The following is a 19,630-nucleotide window of genomic DNA, read 5'->3' on the forward strand; positions in this document are numbered from 1 at the left end:
TTTTTAAACAGGGTCTCACTGTGTAGTTGAGACTGACCTGGAACTCACTATGTAATCCAGGCTGGTCTTGAACTCAGAGCGATCCTCCTGCCTCAGCCTCCTGAGTGCTGGGATTACAGGTATGCACTACCACAATTGGCCCCAGCCCCTCTTGTATTTAATTTTAAACACTACTGTGAAGTATGCTAATGTAAAAAATTGCCATGCTTATTTTTTGAGAATCACTGTTTATTTTATATTTTCACCAGTTATGTAGTCAGTTTTTCCACAGCTTTGTCTGCTTTGGTGTTTTACCTTTTGTTCTAATAGATGTGTAGTGGTATCTTCTAAATTTCTCTAGACTTCCTCTCCTGATTTCTCAGCCTCCTGTATAGTGTTATATTTAATATGTTTTGCAAAGCTAGCAGTGGACTATTGTGGATGGGGGTGTGTCTAAGCTTTTTTTGTTTGTTGTCTTGAACATCTACAAAATAAAGAGCCACTTATAATAAAGACAGTTATGGTTCTTACACTGTGCAGGCTTGAGGGCGGTAGGGCCTTTCTCCAGGGACAAGAGGAGCCCCTCTCTGTGTGTCTCCTGGCATAGCTGTCTCCAAGGGCACATGTTTGGGTGGTCCTCCCAGCCTCCCTGAGCACACCTTACACCTATGATGCATTCTCATTTTTTAATACAGTGTGTGTGTATGTGTGTGTGTATATATATATATATTTCCCCCCCCCCTTTTAAAAATGCTGTTTTCTCCACTTCATAGGAAGAAAACTATAGTACACTGATGTAAAACAACTTACCTAAGGTCACACAGATAGTACGTAGCAGAGTAGATGTTGAAACCAGGTATGGCTCCCAAGCACCAGCTATATGACCTCAAGTGTGGTGCTGATTTTTGTTATGTAGAAATACTTAAAGCAAGCCTGGAGGGTCAAATACTGAGAGTAGTTTCTTTTTTCTCTCTTTTTTTTTTTGTTACCGGGGATTGAACTTGTGCTTACAAGGTAGGCGGTGGAACCACTGAGCTACATCCCTGGCCCAAGATTGGTTTCTTTAACCCAACACACCAGATTTTTTTTGAGCTGAGGAAATTGCATTTTTATTTACATTTGAAAGTCTGTCCTGCTATTTGTGTTTTCCTCTGTGAATGGCTTACACTTGGACTTTGTGTAGATTCCTGGTAGGAGGAGGTAGGGGTGGGGGAACTCTTATCACATAGAAGAGAATCATCCACATCTTTCCAGGTTTCATAATTTTACTCTTGCTTCTAACAAAGACTGCCATCTCTCATGGAGTGTTATATGCTTTATATCCTGTTCTTCTACTTGCTGCTGCTTGGTGTGAGGAGAGAAATGCACCAAGTGGACCTGCAGAGGCAGGCAGCGGAAGACAGTAGAAGCTGCAGAAGGAGGCCACTGTCCCAATTCCTAGGAGCCTCCAGGAGGCAGGCAGACTCCTCAGGACATGGTTCTGTGGCTGATGGGATATGAAGGAATCCCACTCTGCCCTGGGCACCCGGGGCAGTCTGAGTTCTAAAGGCAAAGGGCCCATGGTGAGGGGCCCGGCTGGGCTCCCACCTGGTGCCACAGTGTGGTGTGGCACTGACGAGAGGCTGACAGGGGAGGTGTGTGGGAGAGAGCAGATGACATGGGGTGGATGGACCTGGTTCAGTGTAACCATAAGGCTGTGGATTTTAACAGTGGCTGCCGATTTGGCATCAAAAATGTGACACTGTCAAAGCCACGATGGCTGAGAGCAGCACTGACATGCTTCAGCCAGACAGAGGGGGTGGCCAAGTCTTGTGAGGAAGGGTGAAGCTCTGTGAGTGGCGTAGCCGATGCCTCAGCATCACAGGGAGACATGGGCCTGGCAGGTAAGCTTGTCCCGCAAAACCTCCAAAGCACTTACATAGCATACTTCAGCGTCCACTCTTGTGCCAGTCTGCCATACCTGGAAGCAAAAAGCAGAGGGAGTGACACACTCACTGGAAATGACCACGTCTCAGCACTGTGGAGCAGCACAGCTGATGTGGGCAGATGTGCTGCTCCTCAGACATCCAGGAAACTCCTTGGAGCAGGAACACTTTGGTCACTGCCACAAGCCCTTTGCTCAGTGAGTCCTGCTGATCCTCTGTGACTATGTGCTGTGGAAGATGGAATAATGCAACAAACCTCCACACACTCTCCTGGCCTTCAGTATGGATGCAGGGAAGGAAGAGTGCCTCCAGGTTCAGCTTGGAACATTTCAGGCTGCCCAGCACACACACTCCAGTGCCACCTCTGCAGCTGGGCCACCTGTCTGTGGCCTGGCCTCCTGTTTACCACTGACAGCCTGGGGAGGGCACACAGGGCGCAGGCCTGGCACCCACTGAGGGCTGTGGCAGTGCAACACACCAGAATTTATGTCTGTAGGTATTCTTAAAAATAATAGTTACCTTGAAAGAACAGGAACTCATTTTTTTTGTTTTGTTTTGAGACAGGGTCTCACTATGTAGTTGAGACTGACCTGGACTCACTATGTAGCCAGGCTGGTCTTGAACCTACAATGATCCTCCTGTCTCAGCCTCCCGAGTGCTGAGATTATAGGCGTGTGTCACCAGCCTGGCAGGAACTCATTTTTAACAATGTTCTAGACTAATTAGGGTTTCTCCTACAAAATGAACTGGTCAGCCATAAACATAAAACAAAGTTTGTTACATAGTTGATCTGACTAGTTTTAAATACTTCCAGAAAATCAAATGTACTTTGATAAGATGAAGCCACCATCATTTAAAAGCCTCTTAAAAAAGAGAGTGGGATTCCATGTACTGCACATAATTCTCGAACAGTTGTTTAGTACTTATTCTAAAGGAGAAGCACTATTTTTTTGGGTTTTAACATTTTTATTATTTATTTATTCATTCATTAATGTTTTTGTGGTACTGGGATTGAACCCGTGAGTGTTTCTTGTTCAGAAGGAATCTTCCTGGGCACCAGCCTGGGCTCCTCCCCGCCTCCCACCCACGCTCAGGCAGCCGTGAGCGCAGGCGAGTCCATGTTGCAGCCCGTGAGGCCCGCAGCCCTCACAGGAGGCCTACGTCTCATTTCCGATGGATGCAGTGTTGCCCTATACTTGGGAACATCATTCTGTGTCGTTACCGGTTTTAGTAACATTTCCTCCAATTATTATTATTACAGTTGAATTTGTAGTAGCAATGCTACATGTTTGTGTGTGAAATACTATATATCTAACTAGAAAATATTAACTTATTATACATGGTCCAGTTTATGTTATACATTCATTTTTCTAGTCTTTTAAAAGTTTTTGCAAGATGATTTTTATGGTATACCATTTACTTTTTTACAAAATGCAAAATGAAACCATAACTTATTGAATTAACATTTTTAGGTAGTAAAATATTTAAAAAAATGCGTGAGGATGGCTAAGCACTATGTTCAGAAGAGGGAACTCTGCAGCTGGGGTGAAAGGAGTAAGACTAGTGCATAGGGACTTTTGACCTTTCAGCAGGCAGGTCTCAAATACCAGAGACTGGAAACGAGAGCCCTATGCTGGGGTGGTGATTTTGTTCTGTTGTCTGCTTCTATTTTTACATTTACCTGTTCATTGTCAGCTTACTGTTGGTTTCCCCACAACTAGAATGCTGTTCCCCGTGGGCATTTCATGGGAATTTTCCTAATTCTCTGTAAATATGTTTTCTTTTTCTTTTCATTCTTTTTTGTTTTTTGAGGCTGGGTTTCACTGTGTAGTTCATACTGGCCTTGGATTCACTGTGTAGCTCAGGCTGTCTTTTTTTTTTTTGAGACAGGTCTCACTATGTAGTTGAGACTGACCTGGAACTCACTATGTAGCCCAGGCTGGTCTCGAACTCACAGTGATCCTCCTGCCTCAGCCTCCCGAGTGCTGGGATTACAGGTGTGCGCCACCATGCCCAGCCTGTGTTCTTCTCTTTTTTTTTGGTACCGGAATTGAACTAGGGCCCTTGTGCTTGAGAGGTAGACAGCCCCCCCCCACTTTCTTTAAGAGAAAACTTCCTTTTACAAAGTGCATTTCATAAAAAGATGTCAAAAATGAAACTAAAAATCATCTGTGATCCTACCATCTAAAGAAAAGCACTGGGTGCATTATGGTCCAAATCCTCCCATATCATTTACTATTTTATTTTGGTATTTCCGCAGCCCTCTCACTGACCCCTTTGTATATCTGCAGTTCCCGTCCCACAGGCAGAGGAGTGGAAGGACTTGCCAGAGTTGGATCCCGAGCAGCGCTTTCCTTTGCCTTTGCGTTCCTACGAAGGGCCTGGCGGTCAGGTATGTGTCAGATGTGTGTACTGCTTCACTGAGACATCAGGAAGCAGGACTCCATAACCAAGTGTGTAGCCGTGCGTTGTTGGAGTGATCCTCTGTGCCTTCTGGGTCTTACTTCCGTCGTTTGTAAATGAGAAGCTACAGGATGTTTGACTTCAGGTCAATGTTTAAGAAAAAAAAAAAGTATGTGTGCAATCCTCCCTTCCTACCTCCCTGTCCTGCCCCAGGAACTGCCACTGTGGACTGCCTCAGTACTGATTTATTCTAGAAGGATGAGGTATTAGCATGGGCTGAACATACCAAATTTGAAAATCTGAAATCCTAAATCAGTGCCCAATGTGACACTACAAATGGAGAAGTCCGTGCTTGTCCTCATGGGTCGTAGTCATAATGCAGGTGCTGTGTAAGTGTGTATGGAGCAGTAACATTTACATGTAGACTGGAGTTTCCAGGAGGTCTCAGGATGTATGCAAATATTGCCAAATCTGGGCTGGGGATTTAGCTCAGTGGTGCCGCCTCCTGCCTAATAAGCACAAGGTCCCAAGTTCAATCCTGGTACCAAAAACAAACAAACATTACCAAATCCCAAAATATCTGAAATCCAAAGCGTTTCTGGTCCCAAGCATTTCAGATAAGGAATACGCAGTCTCTTTTGTCTACCTCAGTGTCATTGAATGCAGAACTGACTTTGAGGCAGCCTTGTGGGGCTTGGGTCTGTCAAATTAGGGTTGGGCAGGTGACAGGCATCTTGTCACCCTGAGTGGGCGCAGTGGGAAGGCGGTGGGTGCTGTTTGAGTCAGCTCCGCCTGAGTGTGGGGAGCCACCTCTGACTGCATTGTGTCTAGGTGAGGACGCGGACCTGTGCAGCGAGCTATTGCAGGAGTCCCTGGATGCCCTGCGAGCTCTGCCAGAGGCATCTCTCTTTGACGAGAGCGCAGTATCCTCTGTGTGGCTGGAGGTGGTAGAGAGAGCGACCAGGTTCCTCAGGTCCGTCGTGACAGGGTGAGCTGTCTTTCATACCTTCTTCCTGCAGGAATCTCCCACTGTGCCTGATCCTACGTCTTTCTCTGTACCTGAGAAGTTCATTGGGCTGGTTTCTTGCTTCAGCTTCCAGTGCACCCTCAGCTCTGGCTCCACATTCTGGTTCTCAGCTTTTCAGATGACTTGTGATATTCAGACTTAACCCAGGAAGCTGTCCCATGAATGAGATGGGAAATGGCGCATGGTGTTTTTTCCCCCTGTTAAGTTTTTGGTACATTTAAAGCAAACAATACAGTTACATTCATCACTGGGACCTTGTACCTTTGCATGATATGTCTTGGTTCTTATTTATTCCCCATACCCCTGCCTTCCCTTCACGCCCTCAGCCTGACACATACTTTTGTTATTTATTTATTTCATGATTTAGTATAAACTGTTACTTGTAACTTCATGAAAGATTGATAAAGCAAGCCTTTCTTGTGTGCCTCTTGGTGATCCGTATGAGCCACTGTTCTTCGGGACAGGACAGGCCATGCTCGGTTTAAAGTCCTGGTGGGTAGTATGGGAGTGAAGCTGGGGCCGGGGAAGGCTCTGTGGTGGAGTTCTTGCCTGGCATGTGTGAGGCCCTGGGATTGATCCTCAGCATCCCCTCTCCGCCAAGCCTTTAACACGTGGGCTTCTGAGGAGTGTTTAATGTCCAAGTTATAGCATATAACTGCTCTTGCTAGCTTTAAAATATGAATCATTGTTAGGAGAAATAACTCTGGTCTTGAGTGTTGTGCATTTTGAATTTGTTTTGAAGTAGCAGCATGTCTGAACATTTTTCTACTCATTTTGAGTAATGATGAAGCTTATTTTGTGCTTCAGAAGTTTGGAATGTATTTTCTAGTGTAATATATCTCCATTAATATTTTTAATAAAATATATCTTTAGGGGGTGGGGGTGTAGCTGAGAGGTGGAGCTCTTGCTTAGCATGCAGGAAGTCCTGAGTTCAACCCCCAGCACTGCCTGCAATCACACAGACACAGACACAGACACAGACACACTTGCTCACTTTTCTAAGTTAATTGCACATTTTAAGATCTCTGAGTAAATTTGTGTAGCAAATCTCAGAAACCTGATTCTGAATATTAAGTATGTCTCCCCGGGAGAGAGAACATAGTTAATGTGTACATGTGACTTTAAGTGTGCTGCTGTCACTGATGCTGACGGCTTGCCTCCGTTGCTGTCACTCTAGGGATGTTCATGGGATGCCGGGCACCAAAGGTCCAGGAGGCGTCCCCCTGCAGGACCAGCACTTGGCCCTGGCCATCCTGCTGGAGCTGGCCGTGCAGAGAGGCACATTGAGGTGAGTGCTGAGACCGAGAGCTCCCTGCGGTGCCCGTGTCTCTGCCCCATGTTGCATTGTGAGGCATCTCCTGAATCACTTGTGGCTGCAGTGAATCTGGGGTCGATCTTCTGTAGTTTCATAACCATGTCCTAGGCCCTGTCTTTCTTCTGAAGCCAGACTTTTATGGTTTATGTTTCCTGTCAGCAGAGAGTAGATATCTAGTGATTAAATCTTGGTATTGATTCAGGGATTTTATTGCCAAAAATTGTTTTCCATGGTATTATTTTAGTGTTTTTTCACTTTTATTTAGCTGGGTTTTAAAAAAATTTTTATAGGCCATAGCAAAAAAGTTAATCTGTTTTGATGAGAGAATAAATATCTTTTCTCCATTAGCCAAATGTTGTCTGCCATCCTGTTGTTGCTTCAACTGTGGGACAGTGGGGCCCAGGAAACCGATAATGAGCGGTCTGCCCAGGGCACCAGCGCCCCCCTCCTTCCTCTTCTTCAGAGATTCCAGAGCATCATCTGCAGCAAAGACACGCCACAGGCTGAGGGGGACACACAAGTAAGCATCACGTGGAGCTTGGTGTGTAGAGAGTACACTTACTCTATTTGTGTTAGAGTTGCAAGGCCAGAGTGCACGTCCATGGCAGTGATTGTCTTGGGAGGTGCTTGTATTTGGTGACAGCTGAGAGTCAGTTGGAGAGGGTGTGGGAAATCACCTGTGCGTGAAGCTGAGCAATCTCGGAGCTCTCAGGGCTCTTCCATATGGCAGTGATTGGCCAGAGAGAACTCTGAGCTATGGGCCCTGGTATATGTGCTTTTGCATTTGTGTCTTAAGTAGGTGGAGTATGTCTTGACGTGGATCCAGTGTACTCTACTGCCTCATTGACCATGTGGCTTTCTCACTGCTGAGAACTTTGAGTATGTGAGGTAGTGGCTCTGTTCCTATCAGCTATTGTTCTCTGCTTGGCTCTAAAGGGGAGTGAACTTTAGATGCTGTATTCATCTGTTTTGCATTGCTGTAGTGAAAGGTTCATAAGGTAGTCATCCTTATAAAGAAAAAAATGTGTATTTTGGCTTATGGTTCTTGAAGTACAAGGTGGAGGGCTATCTGCTGGAGGCCTTCTTGCTGGCAGAGTCCCAAGGTGGTACAGGGCATCATGTAACAGGACATGGGGATGGTGTGTATGTGTCTTGTCTGTCAGGTCTCTCATAGAGCCTCCAGTATTCAGTGCCTTGATTTTAATCCTAGTCACATCTCAGATTTCATCTGTAAACATTATAGTTGCATCAAGTTTTCATTCTCCTAATATCTCATAATGGGGATTAAATTTCAACATAAGAGTTTACAAAGTTACATGTGGTGGTACATGTCTGCAGTCCCAGCAGGAGACTTAAGGCAAGAAGATCTCAAGTTCAAACCCAGTGCAGGCAGTTTAACACGATCCTTCCTCAAAATCACAAATGAGAAAAGGGCTGGGAGGTAGCTCAGTGCAGAGGCCCCGGGTTCAGTACTCAAACCATAGCCATTTGATGGAAGATGAAGGCATGTTCTCTTCCATGAAGGAGTGAGTTGGTAGAAGAATAAAGAATAGTAAAAGTCCTGACACTATTTCAAGAGCAAAGCTTGAAATGTGGGTCCTTATCAGCACTTGCAGTGATGATGCAGAGGACTGAGGCTAGGGTCACTCTGGGAAGGAGCCACACATCCTGTTAAAAGCAAGTGGTCTAACAGGAAACACCTTTTTTAACGTTTACATTTATTTTGAGGGATTGGCATGCATATATCGTATCTTCACTATTTTCGATCCCCAAGTCCCCCCAGCTGCTGCCTCCCCACTTTGCCTGAGTCCCCTTCCCCATCATCCAAAAGTCTGCCTTCCTGTTTCCTACCATCTTGCCTTTATTTTACTCTTTAATTTTTTTTAATGCTTTGGGCTTCACATATGAGAGAAACCATGTGACACTTAAATCTCCATGTCTGAGTTATATTACTTAACATTGTGGGCTCAAGGTCTATCCATTTACCTGCAAATCATGTGAGCTCTTTTTTCTCTCTGGCTGAATAAAATTCCATTGTGTTCATATACCACATTTTCTTTCTCTGTTCGTCTGTTGATGGGCATCTGGGCTGTTTCTAGGGCCTACCTCTTGTGAATTGTGCAGTGTAAACATGGGTATGCGTGCACCACTGTGGTATGATGACTTTAACTTTTTTGGACATGTACTCAGGAGAGGTATAGTTGGGTCAGATGGAATTTCTATTTCTAGTTTTTTGAGGAATCTCTGTACCGAGAGAATCTCTTTGTTCCTGTTGAAAGAACCTATGCACACATGTAGTCATCTTACTGTCCATGTTAGTTGCTACCTAGGAGAGGCAGGTGGGTCTCCGTCCTTTGTCTCTTCCATTGTACTGTTTGTCAGAAAGACGTGGGTCAGCAAAGCACATGCTGTCAGTCCAGAATGAAGTCTGAAATACTCATGGGCAGGTGAATGAGAAGGAACAGTGGAAAAGTGGCTCACTGTGTTGGCCCTTCCTGGGTGCCAGGCAGCATGTGAGGTGCCTCACCTGATTTATGTCTGTTTAGTCCCAGCCACACCCTTTGTCTGTGAGGAGGCTGAGCTGGAACAGAGGAATGTGTCAAGTCTGGGCTGGGACTTCAGGACCATGTTGGATTTTGTCTTTCCTGGAAAGAGAGCCATTCCGTTATCATGCTGTAGGCTTATTTGCCTATGATTTGGCACTCTTAAATGATATAGCTTGTTTGCTTTGGGAGAGTTAGAACTATGACTTAATTTGCAAATAACATTAAGTTTTCTCTAAAGTGGGCATTATTCAGATTAAAGTTCTTTTTTTTCTTTGGTACCGGGAGTCGAACCTGGGGACCTTGCGCTTGGGTGGCACCAGTGAACTAAATCTCTGGCCCCATCATTCAGATTAAAATGAGAGGTTTTCAGTTTTGCTTGTCAAAGTGAAGGTGAGGTGCTGCACTTGTTCTGTGGAGCCTGTGGTGTGTTCCTGAAGGGGTTCTGGGGGCAGCAGGCCTGTAGGGTAATTTGGTTGTGTTACTAAGCCATGTGCAGCACAATAAGTATACACACGTGCAGTCTGTGTTGTGTGAGTTCATACAGCAGGTGTGCACATGTACAGCGGGACAGTGTCATTGTAGTATCAGTACTGTCATTTGATGGCCAAAATGAAATGTACAGGTAATGCGTAACTGAAGTACCACATGTGAAGAGGACTGAGAGGGTAGTGGTTTACTGTTCTTCACCATTCTGAATATGTTTGTTTGCTTTACTAAATCTAGCTTTTATCTGGGCCTCTGAGTCCCAATGAGAGTTTCCTGAGGTACCTTACTCTTCCTCAAGACAACGAGCTCGCCATTGACTTAAGACAAACGGCAGTTGTTGTCATGGCCCACTTAGATCGTCTGGCTACGCCCTGTATGCCTCCTCTGTGTAGCTCCCCAACATCTCATAAGGTATGTGCTGAAGTGGCATTTCTTTCTTTGCTTGCAGTGCTGGGGATTGAACCCAGAGCCTTGTGCATGCTGGGCAAGTGCTTTCCTACTGAACTCTACCCCAGCCCCTAGAGCAGTATCCTTTGTATGTTCTACCGTTAAACTCCCAGATTCTGTCTGTGCATGTGTGAGACTTACTTCTTCTGCTCTTGGTGGTGGGAGCAGACTTACATTTTAAACAAACATGTGTGTAGTTTAAGATGTTACCAGGGTCAGAGTGTGCAAGAAGCAAGCCGAGGTGCACAGGGCTCAAGGATCCAGACAGGCCCCCAAGAAGTGACCTTCATCTGTATGACTGTAGTCCTTTCTGCCTTCTGTAGGGAGGTTCCTTACACATGCTAAGCATGCACTCTACCACTGAGGCTTTTTAAAAAGTACTCTGAACGTGAGTTATTTTAGTATGTGATGCTGGTTAGAGTACTGATGACAGTGTAGTTGTATATTGCATGCTGTACATGTACTGTAGTGGAATGGTAGAGTAGTGACCTGCCTGTGTGGAGAGCACGTGGGAGCTGCCAGCCACCAAGGACTGACTAGACATACATGGTCTTCTCTGATCATCATGACTACTCAATGCATCTGTGAGAAAACCAAAATTTTAATCCTGATTTTTTTTTTTTTTTTTTTTGGTACTAGGGGTTGAACTCGGGTCCTTGCACTTGTGAGGCAGATGGCGGAACCACGGAACTAAATCCCCTGCCCTAATTTTGATTTTTGAAGTATTCTCATATAAATATAAACAATATTTATTAAGTTTTACAGTCATTAAAAAAATAATACAGTCACATGACTCAAAAATCAAAATTACATACAGAGACATACTATCACTCCTTCCCTCCATTTACTCAGGGTCTCCACTGTTTATTTTCATTTTTGTAGTTGCCTCTCTCAATTTTTGTCCTTCTCTGGAAAGAACATTTAGTCATCACATGTTAGCACTATATAGCTTATTTTTCTCTCTGAACATAAAGGCTAGTGAGCTTTTTCTGTCAAACAGACCTCCTCATTTTTACTTATTTTAAAAATTTATTTTTTTTGGGTTTTTGAGACAGGGTCTCACTAGGTAGTTGAGACTGACCTGGAACTCACTATGTGGCCCAGGCTGGTCTTGAACTCACAGCGATCCTCCTGCCTCAGCCTCCTGAGTGCTGGGATTACAGGCATGCACCATCATGCCTGGCTATCCTAATTTTTATTTTTATTTATTTATTTTAATTTTAAATTGAATTTATTGGTACATTCTAGGTAGACAGTACAGTTGCATTCATTACTGGGATCTAGTACCTTTACATATCAGGTCTTGGTTCTCATTTTTTCCCCTTGTCCCCCCCCTGCTATCCTAATTTTTAAACATTTACTCTGGTATATGTAAACACACACACACACACACACACACACACAAACACACACACACATTTAAATGAGTCTCTTGTTGGTGAACACTCAGGTTATTGGCAAAAGTTTGTTCTCCAGACATTGCCCGATGCCCAACGTGGTGCAGGTGTGCCTGTGTGTGTGTGCAGGTGTGCGAGCCTGTGTGCCAGCAAGCTGACCAGGGTGGCTCGTTAGCCCTGTGTTCCTTCCATGCATCTCGGTCCTTTTCATCCTGATCTGTAAGGGTGCTTGCCTCTCAGCTTTGTGCTTAGACTTCTGAGTTTTTGCCTCTTATGGGACAAATTGATAGCCTGGTGTGGTTTGAGCATTTAAAAATGCATTGAAGAGCCAGCTATATAATAGGCTCTGTTATAATGAAGTGCTATATAGAAAAGTAACCAATTCACATTCATCTTTCCTATTTACTGAGGTAGCATGGAATGTTTTGTTTTGATGTTTTGAATCAGCAGCTTTCTTTCCTTGCTCTTTCCAGTTTACAGTATGTTAGTATTTACTCTGAGACATTTTCTTGCTATTAAAAAATGTTGCTTTCTTATCTTACAGGGATCTTTGCAGGAGGTCATAGGTTGGGGGTTAATAGGATGGAAATACTATGCCAATGTGATTGGCCCAATCCAGTGTGAAGGCCTTGCCAACTTGGGGGTCACACAGATTGCATGTGCAGAGAAGCGCTTCCTGATCCTGTCCCGCAACGGCCGCGTGTATACACAGGCCTACAACAGCGATACGCTGGTACGTGTTGTGGGCCATCTGCCTATGCGCTCCCTCACTATGCAGGGTTTCTGTCGCAGATGGCACAGGGTCATCTTTCTTTTACACCGCTGATCAGTATCTGTTAATCGTGTATTCTCACTCGTGTTTAATCATCTTTATTGTTAGCATTATTGTCAAGACTTTGAGGTGTTAAGGTCAGGAACTCCTTACAGTGAAACTCAGTGTTGGTCGCGATTTCTGTTTGTAAGCAGTCTTTTTGTGTGTAAGCTCCTTTACCCTGGGGCGAGCTGGAGTGGATAGGGTGGGATGATGGCACCTCGGGACGTGCATACTCTCATTAAAGGAGAACTGTGTTTCTGTCCTACTAGCACAGACACCCTGTAAAACCTGCCAGCACTGGTCATGCCTCAAATGCCTTAGAGGTTGCCTGTTGCTCTGCTGATGTTGGGGAGGGCGGGCTGGAGACCTGGATTGGCCCCACTGGAGGTTCCTGGTCTTTCAGTTAGAACAGCCTTATTCAGGACAGAAATGAATTTCATCATCTGTACACTCATCACTAATTTTCTTCCTGTTTTTACCCTTTTAGGCTCCACAACTGGTCCAAGGTCTGGCCTCCAGAAACATTGTAAAAATTGCTGCCCATTCCGATGGTCACCACTACCTGGCCTTGGCTGCCACTGGAGAGGTGTTTTCCTGGGGCTGTGGAGACGGCGGACGGCTGGGCCATGGGGACACTGTGTATGTACAGCTCATTCCTGTGGCTGACATTCTGTCCCTCTTTGTGGCCATATCCACAAAAGATGGAAAACAGAAGTGTCAGGGTGTTTTCAGTTGCTCCAGCATGTTTATCTCGAGTGGAGAGGGGTACCACTGGGTGACAATTCTTGATGACTCCTCAGGAACTCTGGCTACAGTTAGAGGGTGTTGGAAAACAGCCCTTCTGCTCTCTGTTCCAGCTGTAGTGACAGCCAGCAGTGGCATCTTCCGCCATGTTTTCTGTTTTTTATTTTTTTATTTTTTGGTACTGGGCATCGAACTCAGGTCCTTGTGCTTGCGAGGCAGGTGCCGGAACCACTGCGATCATCGAACTCAGGTCCTTGTGCTTGCGAGGCAGGTGCCGGAACCACTGAGCTAAATCCCTGGCCCAACCGCCATGTTTTCTAAGGCACTGCTACCTGCTGTCCCTTCATTAATGAGTACTTCACATGTCTCCAACCAGTAAGGTCCTCTTTCCCTTGAACCATATTATTTTCACAGGTGCAAAGATCAACAGTTTTCTTATTGTTTAGTTGGTGTAAGCTTTTTGATTATTGTAAGAAAACAGAAGCAAAACTAAGTAGTTGTCCATTTATATAATGGAGAGTTCTGCCAGTTCCCATAGAGTGATTGGAACTCCTTTTTCTCTTGGCTGTTGTGAGTGGAGCCCAGTGTGTAAGCCTTTAGTATTTGGTAGAAATTGAAGTTGTACGAGTGTGTCACCCCAGCAGGCCGACTTCATGTGGTCAGAATGATGAGCAGGGTTGGAAGTGACTGCAGTCCCGCCTGCCTCCATGTTTGGGGAGGAGCATGGAAGGTGTGTGTGGCTGTTCACACCAGCAGGTGTAGGCAGATGGAGGCGTTATTGCTCAAAACATTGCTGGGAAGAATCCCAAATGGGGGGGAGAGCAGAGTGTTACATGTGGTACACTATTCATGCAAGAGCTTGGAAACACTAAATGTGACAAAATCGGGAGGGATTTAAAAAGGTCATAAAAGTGTAGTGAAGAACCAAGAAATTCAGCTGGGCCTATCATCCCAGCACTCTGGGAGGCTGAGGATCTCGGGTTCAAGCCCAGCTGGGGCAAAGCAGCATGAACCTGTCACAAAATGAAAAGTAGAAGGGCTGGGGGTGTAGCTCAGTGTACAGGGACAGGTTCATTCGCTTGTACCACAAAAACAACTGAAACTCCATAGGAATATAGACTTGTTTCTGTTTCCTTATTCTGGAAGGAAGTTGATTGGCCCTGAGGTACAGGTTGACATCTCTAGTTTCCTGGGTCTAAAGTGTTTCTTAGCTGAGATGAAGTGTGGGAGGAAATAACTTGACCCTGCCTCTGGGAGTGGAGGAAGGAGAAGGATTGGTGCTGATGGCAGGAGCTGGAGAGAACCTGTTTGGGGAGTTGGGAGTTGAGCCGAACAAGCAGGGAGAGCTTGATGGAGCAGAGCCACTGGCAGTCCCTGTGTGAGTCTGTGTCTCCGGAAGTCACACAGTGAGCAAACCGTCTTCAGGAGGGCAGAATGGGCTCGCACAAATTGTCAGGAAAGTGTTACTCATCATAGGAAACGGATTCTGGATTGTAACAACGGAATTTTCTGTCACACCCTTGCTTCTTCATACTTCATCTGTAAAATGTAGCTTGCAGTGCATTAATAAAACCTGCCAGCTTTATTCCATCCACATTTATTTCAGAAGTGCACTGTATACACGTGTGAATTAACCCACACTACCTTTATGAAGTTCACGTGCAGTCATGCAGATGAGTTGCAGGGTGTAACTTACTTCTGTAAATATGTGCTTTTAGAACTACCTCATTTGAGACAGAGGGCGTTTGCACTGCTCCCGGGAATTTCTTTGTACCTTTGCAGTTGATTCCTGCACCCCATCTCCTGCTCCTGGAAATACCTCATCTGTCTTCTGTTGATACTACTTTGCCTCTTCCAAAATTCGTAAAGTTTTACAACACAGGATTTTGTTTCTGGCATGTTTCACTTCACGTAGAGTTTGTTGAGCCAGCCTTATTGTGCCTTCATTCCTTTTGCTGCGCTGGATCACGTTTGAGGCCCTCTGAATGAAGCTGTTGTGGGCTTTCATGTACGAGTTTCCAGTGGACACTATTTTGATGTTCCTGCTGGATGCTCTGCATGGCTTGGGTTCCAGTTTAACAGCTTGGGTGGCGTTGGTGTTGGGTTCTCTCTTGATTATTCTGTAAGAGCCCTGAAAGCTGAAGCTGGCTTGATGCTATGATCGTCTAGTGCGGGTGATGAACGAACGTCCTTTGCCTGCACCAAGAAGTGCCTGGAAGGACCCTCACACCCATTCCCTTCCTCCCACAGGCCTCTGGAGGAGCCGAAAGTGATCTCTGCCTTCTCGGGGAAGCAGGGAGGGAAGCACGTGGTGCATATTGCATGTGGCAGCACATACAGCGCGGCCATCACTGCCGAGGGGGAGCTGTACACCTGGGGCCGTGGGAACTACGGCCGGCTGGGCCACGGTACGTCCACTGTACAGCACATGAGGTGCAGTCAGGGTGTCTGGCGGGGGCTTGAGTAATGACAGCCATGTCTGTTGAAGGTTCTAGTGAAGATGAGGCCATTCCCATGCTGGTAGCCGGTCTTAAAGGACTAAAGGTCATCGACGTCGCGTGTGGCAGTGGGGACGCCCAGACTCTTGCTGTGACTGAAAATGGTATGTAGAGCTCCTACGGGCCTGGGCAGTACCTGGAGGTGCTCGCAGCTGATGTCCTGGAACCTGTGGGGCTGCCCTGCTTGGTATCTACCTTTAAGTTCCTGAAGAGGTCCAGAGAAAGCCAGCCCGCTGCTAGTGGCTAGGGCTGGAGAGGTACATTGGAAATTGACTTCTGGGAGTTCTTTGCTGAGAGATCAAGGATTGTTTCAGACACTTTGCTATCCATGGAGGTTCCACTACCATTGTTGGTATAGATATTGTTAGAACCATCACGGTTCTGCTACCATGAGTCCTAGAGAAGATGATCTCTGTCATCTGAATGGTCCTTTTGGACACGAAGCTGTCAACTTGACATCTCATTGTTTTTAAATGCCCACTATTGACATGCCTCATAAAACTTTTAATTTGGAAGTTCCTTCTTTTCTTTTTTTCAAACATGGGGTCTTGGTGCATTGCCCACACTGGCCTTAAATTCCTGGGCTTAGGTAGTCCTCCTGCCTCAGCCTCTTGAGTAGTTGGGACTATAGATCACCATGTCTTTCCAGAAATATTTTCTTAACTAAATTGTGATAGGATATTTTCTTTGGCCTTCTTGGTGTGAAATTGATTAGGAAAGTACGATGATGTTGTCAGTATTGACTAAATTGTCATAAGTAGGATTGTGGATGTTTTCTATTCACACTGGTGTTTTTCTGGTGCAAATCCTGCAGGGAAATGTGCCCGCTGCTCTATCACGTTTTGAGACAGCTGATGCAGTGGAAGTGTCCCTCCCTGTGTGGTTTGGCATGGGGTGATGGTGGGCTCACTGCACACGGTGAGGATTGTGGGTAGGCTGTAAGCAGCATGCCATCATCCAGAGCATATGAAAATACCCCCTTTCAGCTGTGTGTGCCCGCACTGACCAGTGGTCAGAGCACACACAGTGGACTGCTGACCTGTGGGTGTGGAGGGTGGGAGTTGAGGTGGCTGGAGCGTGGTCAGTGGAGCAGGCTGTGTGCTGTGGGTCTCTGTTCTGGTGTGTTCTGAGGCAGTGGAGCTTTTGTTTCATTCTCGGTGTAGTTGAAGCAGCAGTATCATCAAGCCTAAACGAGGAAGAATGAGGACACTGTTTTTCATTTAATTAAGAAAACCAGCTTTTCCTTTATTAATTGCTTCTTGTATAAGCTCAAGTATAAATGAGATATTGATGGGTCAGTAACTTCCTGTGTAGTGTAAACTGCATACTTTGGTGATTGATCTAGATTTGTGTGGGTTATTGGTTACATCATTTTCAACCATTTAAAATGTCCATTGAAAGGTACAGTTTTTTTTTTTTTTTTTTAACCTAAATGCATTTTTGTTTTCTAGGACAAGTATGGTCTTGGGGAGATGGTGACTATGGGAAATTGGGCAGAGGTGGTAGTGATGGCTGTAAAACGCCAAAGCTGATTGAAAAGCTGCAGGATTTAGATGTTGTCAAAGTCCGCTGTGGAAGTCAGTTTTCAATTGCTTTGACCAAAGATGGCCAAGTGTACTCCTGGGGAAAAGGTGACAATCAGAGACTTGGGCATGGAACAGAGGAACATGTTCGCTATCCTAAACTTCTGGAAGGTTTACAAGGTGAGTACAAATGGAAACTTTTAAAGCCCTTTGAGGCAGCTTCTTTACCAGTGTTTTAAACTCTACAGACTTTTCTTTTTTAAATTTTTTTGGTACTGGGAATTAAACTTGGCACCTTGTGCTTGCAAGGCAGGCATCAGAACCACTGAGCTAAATCCCCAGCCCAGATTTTTCTTTTCTTAACCTGACATTATACGAGTGGCCTATCATTAGAAACTTGGTACTGACTCGCTAGGTATAGATAATAATTGGAAAGTGGTTTGTCTACATTAAAAAGTGGCCAAGAATTATTCACACCAAATTCAGTTTTTCTAACATTGGGAATTTCCACTCAGGCAGCTGGGCTTGAGGTTAGCTGCTTCTTGACGTGTCACTTCACATGTACTTATGCCATGGACACTGCAGGAACTGTGGACATGCTTCGTGCTGTGGGCTCATGTGGGAGGTAGTCGGATTTGAGCTTATCCTTGGTACCTGCAGACACTTCTGCAGTGGGGGCAGAAAGGATGGGAGCTCCGATGGTAATATGCTTGAGTGCTAGTTATGGCACTTACTAAGGAGCATATGCCGCAGCAAGTTAGGGGCAGTAAAACCGCGGTGATTGGGTCATGCATAGGAGAAACTTTTGAGAGGGGAGAACCGGGTTTTTCCGTACTGTGTAGGCTGGTGCTTGTAGCTCATTTCTGTCCTAGTGGAGACCTGCTGAAGTACAGGCAAGCTGACAAGAAAGCAGGGTAGAAGGAGGAGGTGGTGATGGCACATCAGGTGAGGCCTTGTAGCGTCTTCTCTAATTTAGGGGTGGGGAGCCTTTCTCTTAAAGGACAGATTGTAGGGATTTTAAGCAAGGGGACTGGCTGTGCCTGCATTTTATTCACAGAAACAGGTGTGCGGTTTCATTTGGTACAAAGATGAAGTCTAGTGGATCCAGTGCTCTAAGCCTTCATTTATGTTTTTTGGCTTCTTATTAAGGGGTTTGGAAGTGGCATGTGAGGCTTGCCATTTCCTTTCCCCCTGTCAGTTTCATTGTAAAGTACGTGGATAGCTTGATCCCCAGGAGGCTTGTGTGCTCCAAAGTGTTCATTATTCTCCAAGCTTCTGAGGTGAGCTGTAGAGTAATGCAGTTTACTGTATGCTGTGGAACTGTAAGGGGATTTCACTTGCCTCTTACCTTCCCCTCCATTAGTAAGGGAGATGTGTTTCCTCAGTTCATTTATTAGGTAGAGAAATAGCTTACTCCATGAACGTTTTTAAATTAGTGTAGGTAGTTTTGTTGTTGCTAATGTATGGTAGGCTGTTTGGGTAGAATTGTTGTTCTTCTTTTTTTTTTTCTTCCATTACCAAGAATTGAACTTAGGATCTTGCACTTGCCAGGCAGGCGTGGTGCCACTGAGCTATATCCCTGACCCAGAATTGTTCTTATTATAGTACTTTTTCACCTGAATTATATATGTTGATATTCTTAGAAATGCTGCTTGTGTAGATTGTTAGATTCACTAAAAAGGAAAAATATAGTATTTTGCTAATGCTATTTAAATAGAAAAATGTTTTAAAAGTTTTTATAGCATACAGCTTTGGGAGGAAAATAGATTTCCTTTTAAGAAAACTTCCTCAGTGAAGAATATGCTTCTGTGCCAGGCATGGTGGTGCACACCTGTAATCCCAGCACTGGTGAAGCCGAGAGTTAGAGGCTAGCCTGGGCTACACAGCGTGTTCAGGGCCAGTCTGAGCTACAAAGTGAGAGCCTGTCTCAAAAAGCCAAAACAAGAAAACAAAACAAAAAAAGTATGCTTTGCATTGTTATAGCTGGGGCTGGAGAATTAATCTAATAGATACTGAAAAATATACTGTGTCAGCAACATCATTATATGTGAAAATTTGTGAGAATGTTTTAGTGGCCAAGAATGTTGAAAATTCAATTCTTTTTATCTGGAAATTTATTTCTTACAAGAGTTGATGAAGAGAGGCTATAGCTTTCTATATGCTACTTAAAAAAAAATTTTTTTTTTTTATGTGCTACTACTTTAAATAGTCTTTTTCATCTACCAAAATCCTTGAGCAATGTAGAGGGGTCAAGATTTAAACCCAGTCCTATAATCTTCCTGATTAATTTCAGAAGTAATCTGTACGTCTTCAAAAATGGTTATTATTATTGTTTAAAACCTGAATTTCATCCTACAAGAATAAGGTTAGGGACGTGAAGTTTTAAGTTCTTATTCCACTTTTTCACTGGGATCCTCAATAATTATTTCACATTATTAGAAAGCAATACTCTGAGGCTGGGGATTTAGCTCAGTGGTTCAGTGGCCTGCCTTGCAAGCTCAAGGACCCGAGTTCAACCTGGTACCA

The 19,630-nt window shown here is 44.8% G+C and overlaps 1 protein-coding gene across 6 annotated transcripts in view; it reads left to right on the plus strand.

Annotated features, from left to right (window-relative positions):
- Herc2 (HECT and RLD domain containing E3 ubiquitin protein ligase 2) overlaps positions 1-19,630 on the plus strand; it is a 189,282-nt gene that overhangs the window by 35,165 nt on the left and 134,487 nt on the right. For 5 of the 6 annotated variants that reach the window (XM_010612947.1, XM_010612945.3, XM_010612948.1 and 2 more), the window contains exons 6-15: positions 4,196-4,296; positions 5,139-5,295; positions 6,512-6,622; positions 6,998-7,169; positions 9,919-10,092; positions 12,070-12,258; positions 12,827-12,978; positions 15,334-15,491; positions 15,572-15,685; positions 17,033-17,284. In XM_010612947.1, the coding sequence (XP_010611249.1) occupies positions 4,196-4,296; positions 5,139-5,295; positions 6,512-6,622; positions 6,998-7,169; positions 9,919-10,092; positions 12,070-12,258; positions 12,827-12,978; positions 15,334-15,491; positions 15,572-15,685; positions 17,033-17,284 (1,580 nt within the window). The remainder of the gene's footprint in view (positions 1-4,195; positions 4,297-5,138; positions 5,296-6,511; positions 6,623-6,997; positions 7,170-9,918; positions 10,093-12,069; positions 12,259-12,826; positions 12,979-15,333; positions 15,492-15,571; positions 15,686-17,032; positions 17,285-19,630) is intronic. The other variant, XM_033761041.1, reaches the window with a different exon arrangement.

This window comes from Fukomys damarensis, unplaced genomic scaffold, assembly GCF_012274545.1.
Source record: "Fukomys damarensis isolate Sample0158 unplaced genomic scaffold, DMR_v1.0_HiC HiC_scaffold_7, whole genome shotgun sequence".
NCBI lineage: Eukaryota > Metazoa > Chordata > Mammalia > Rodentia > Bathyergidae > Fukomys > Fukomys damarensis.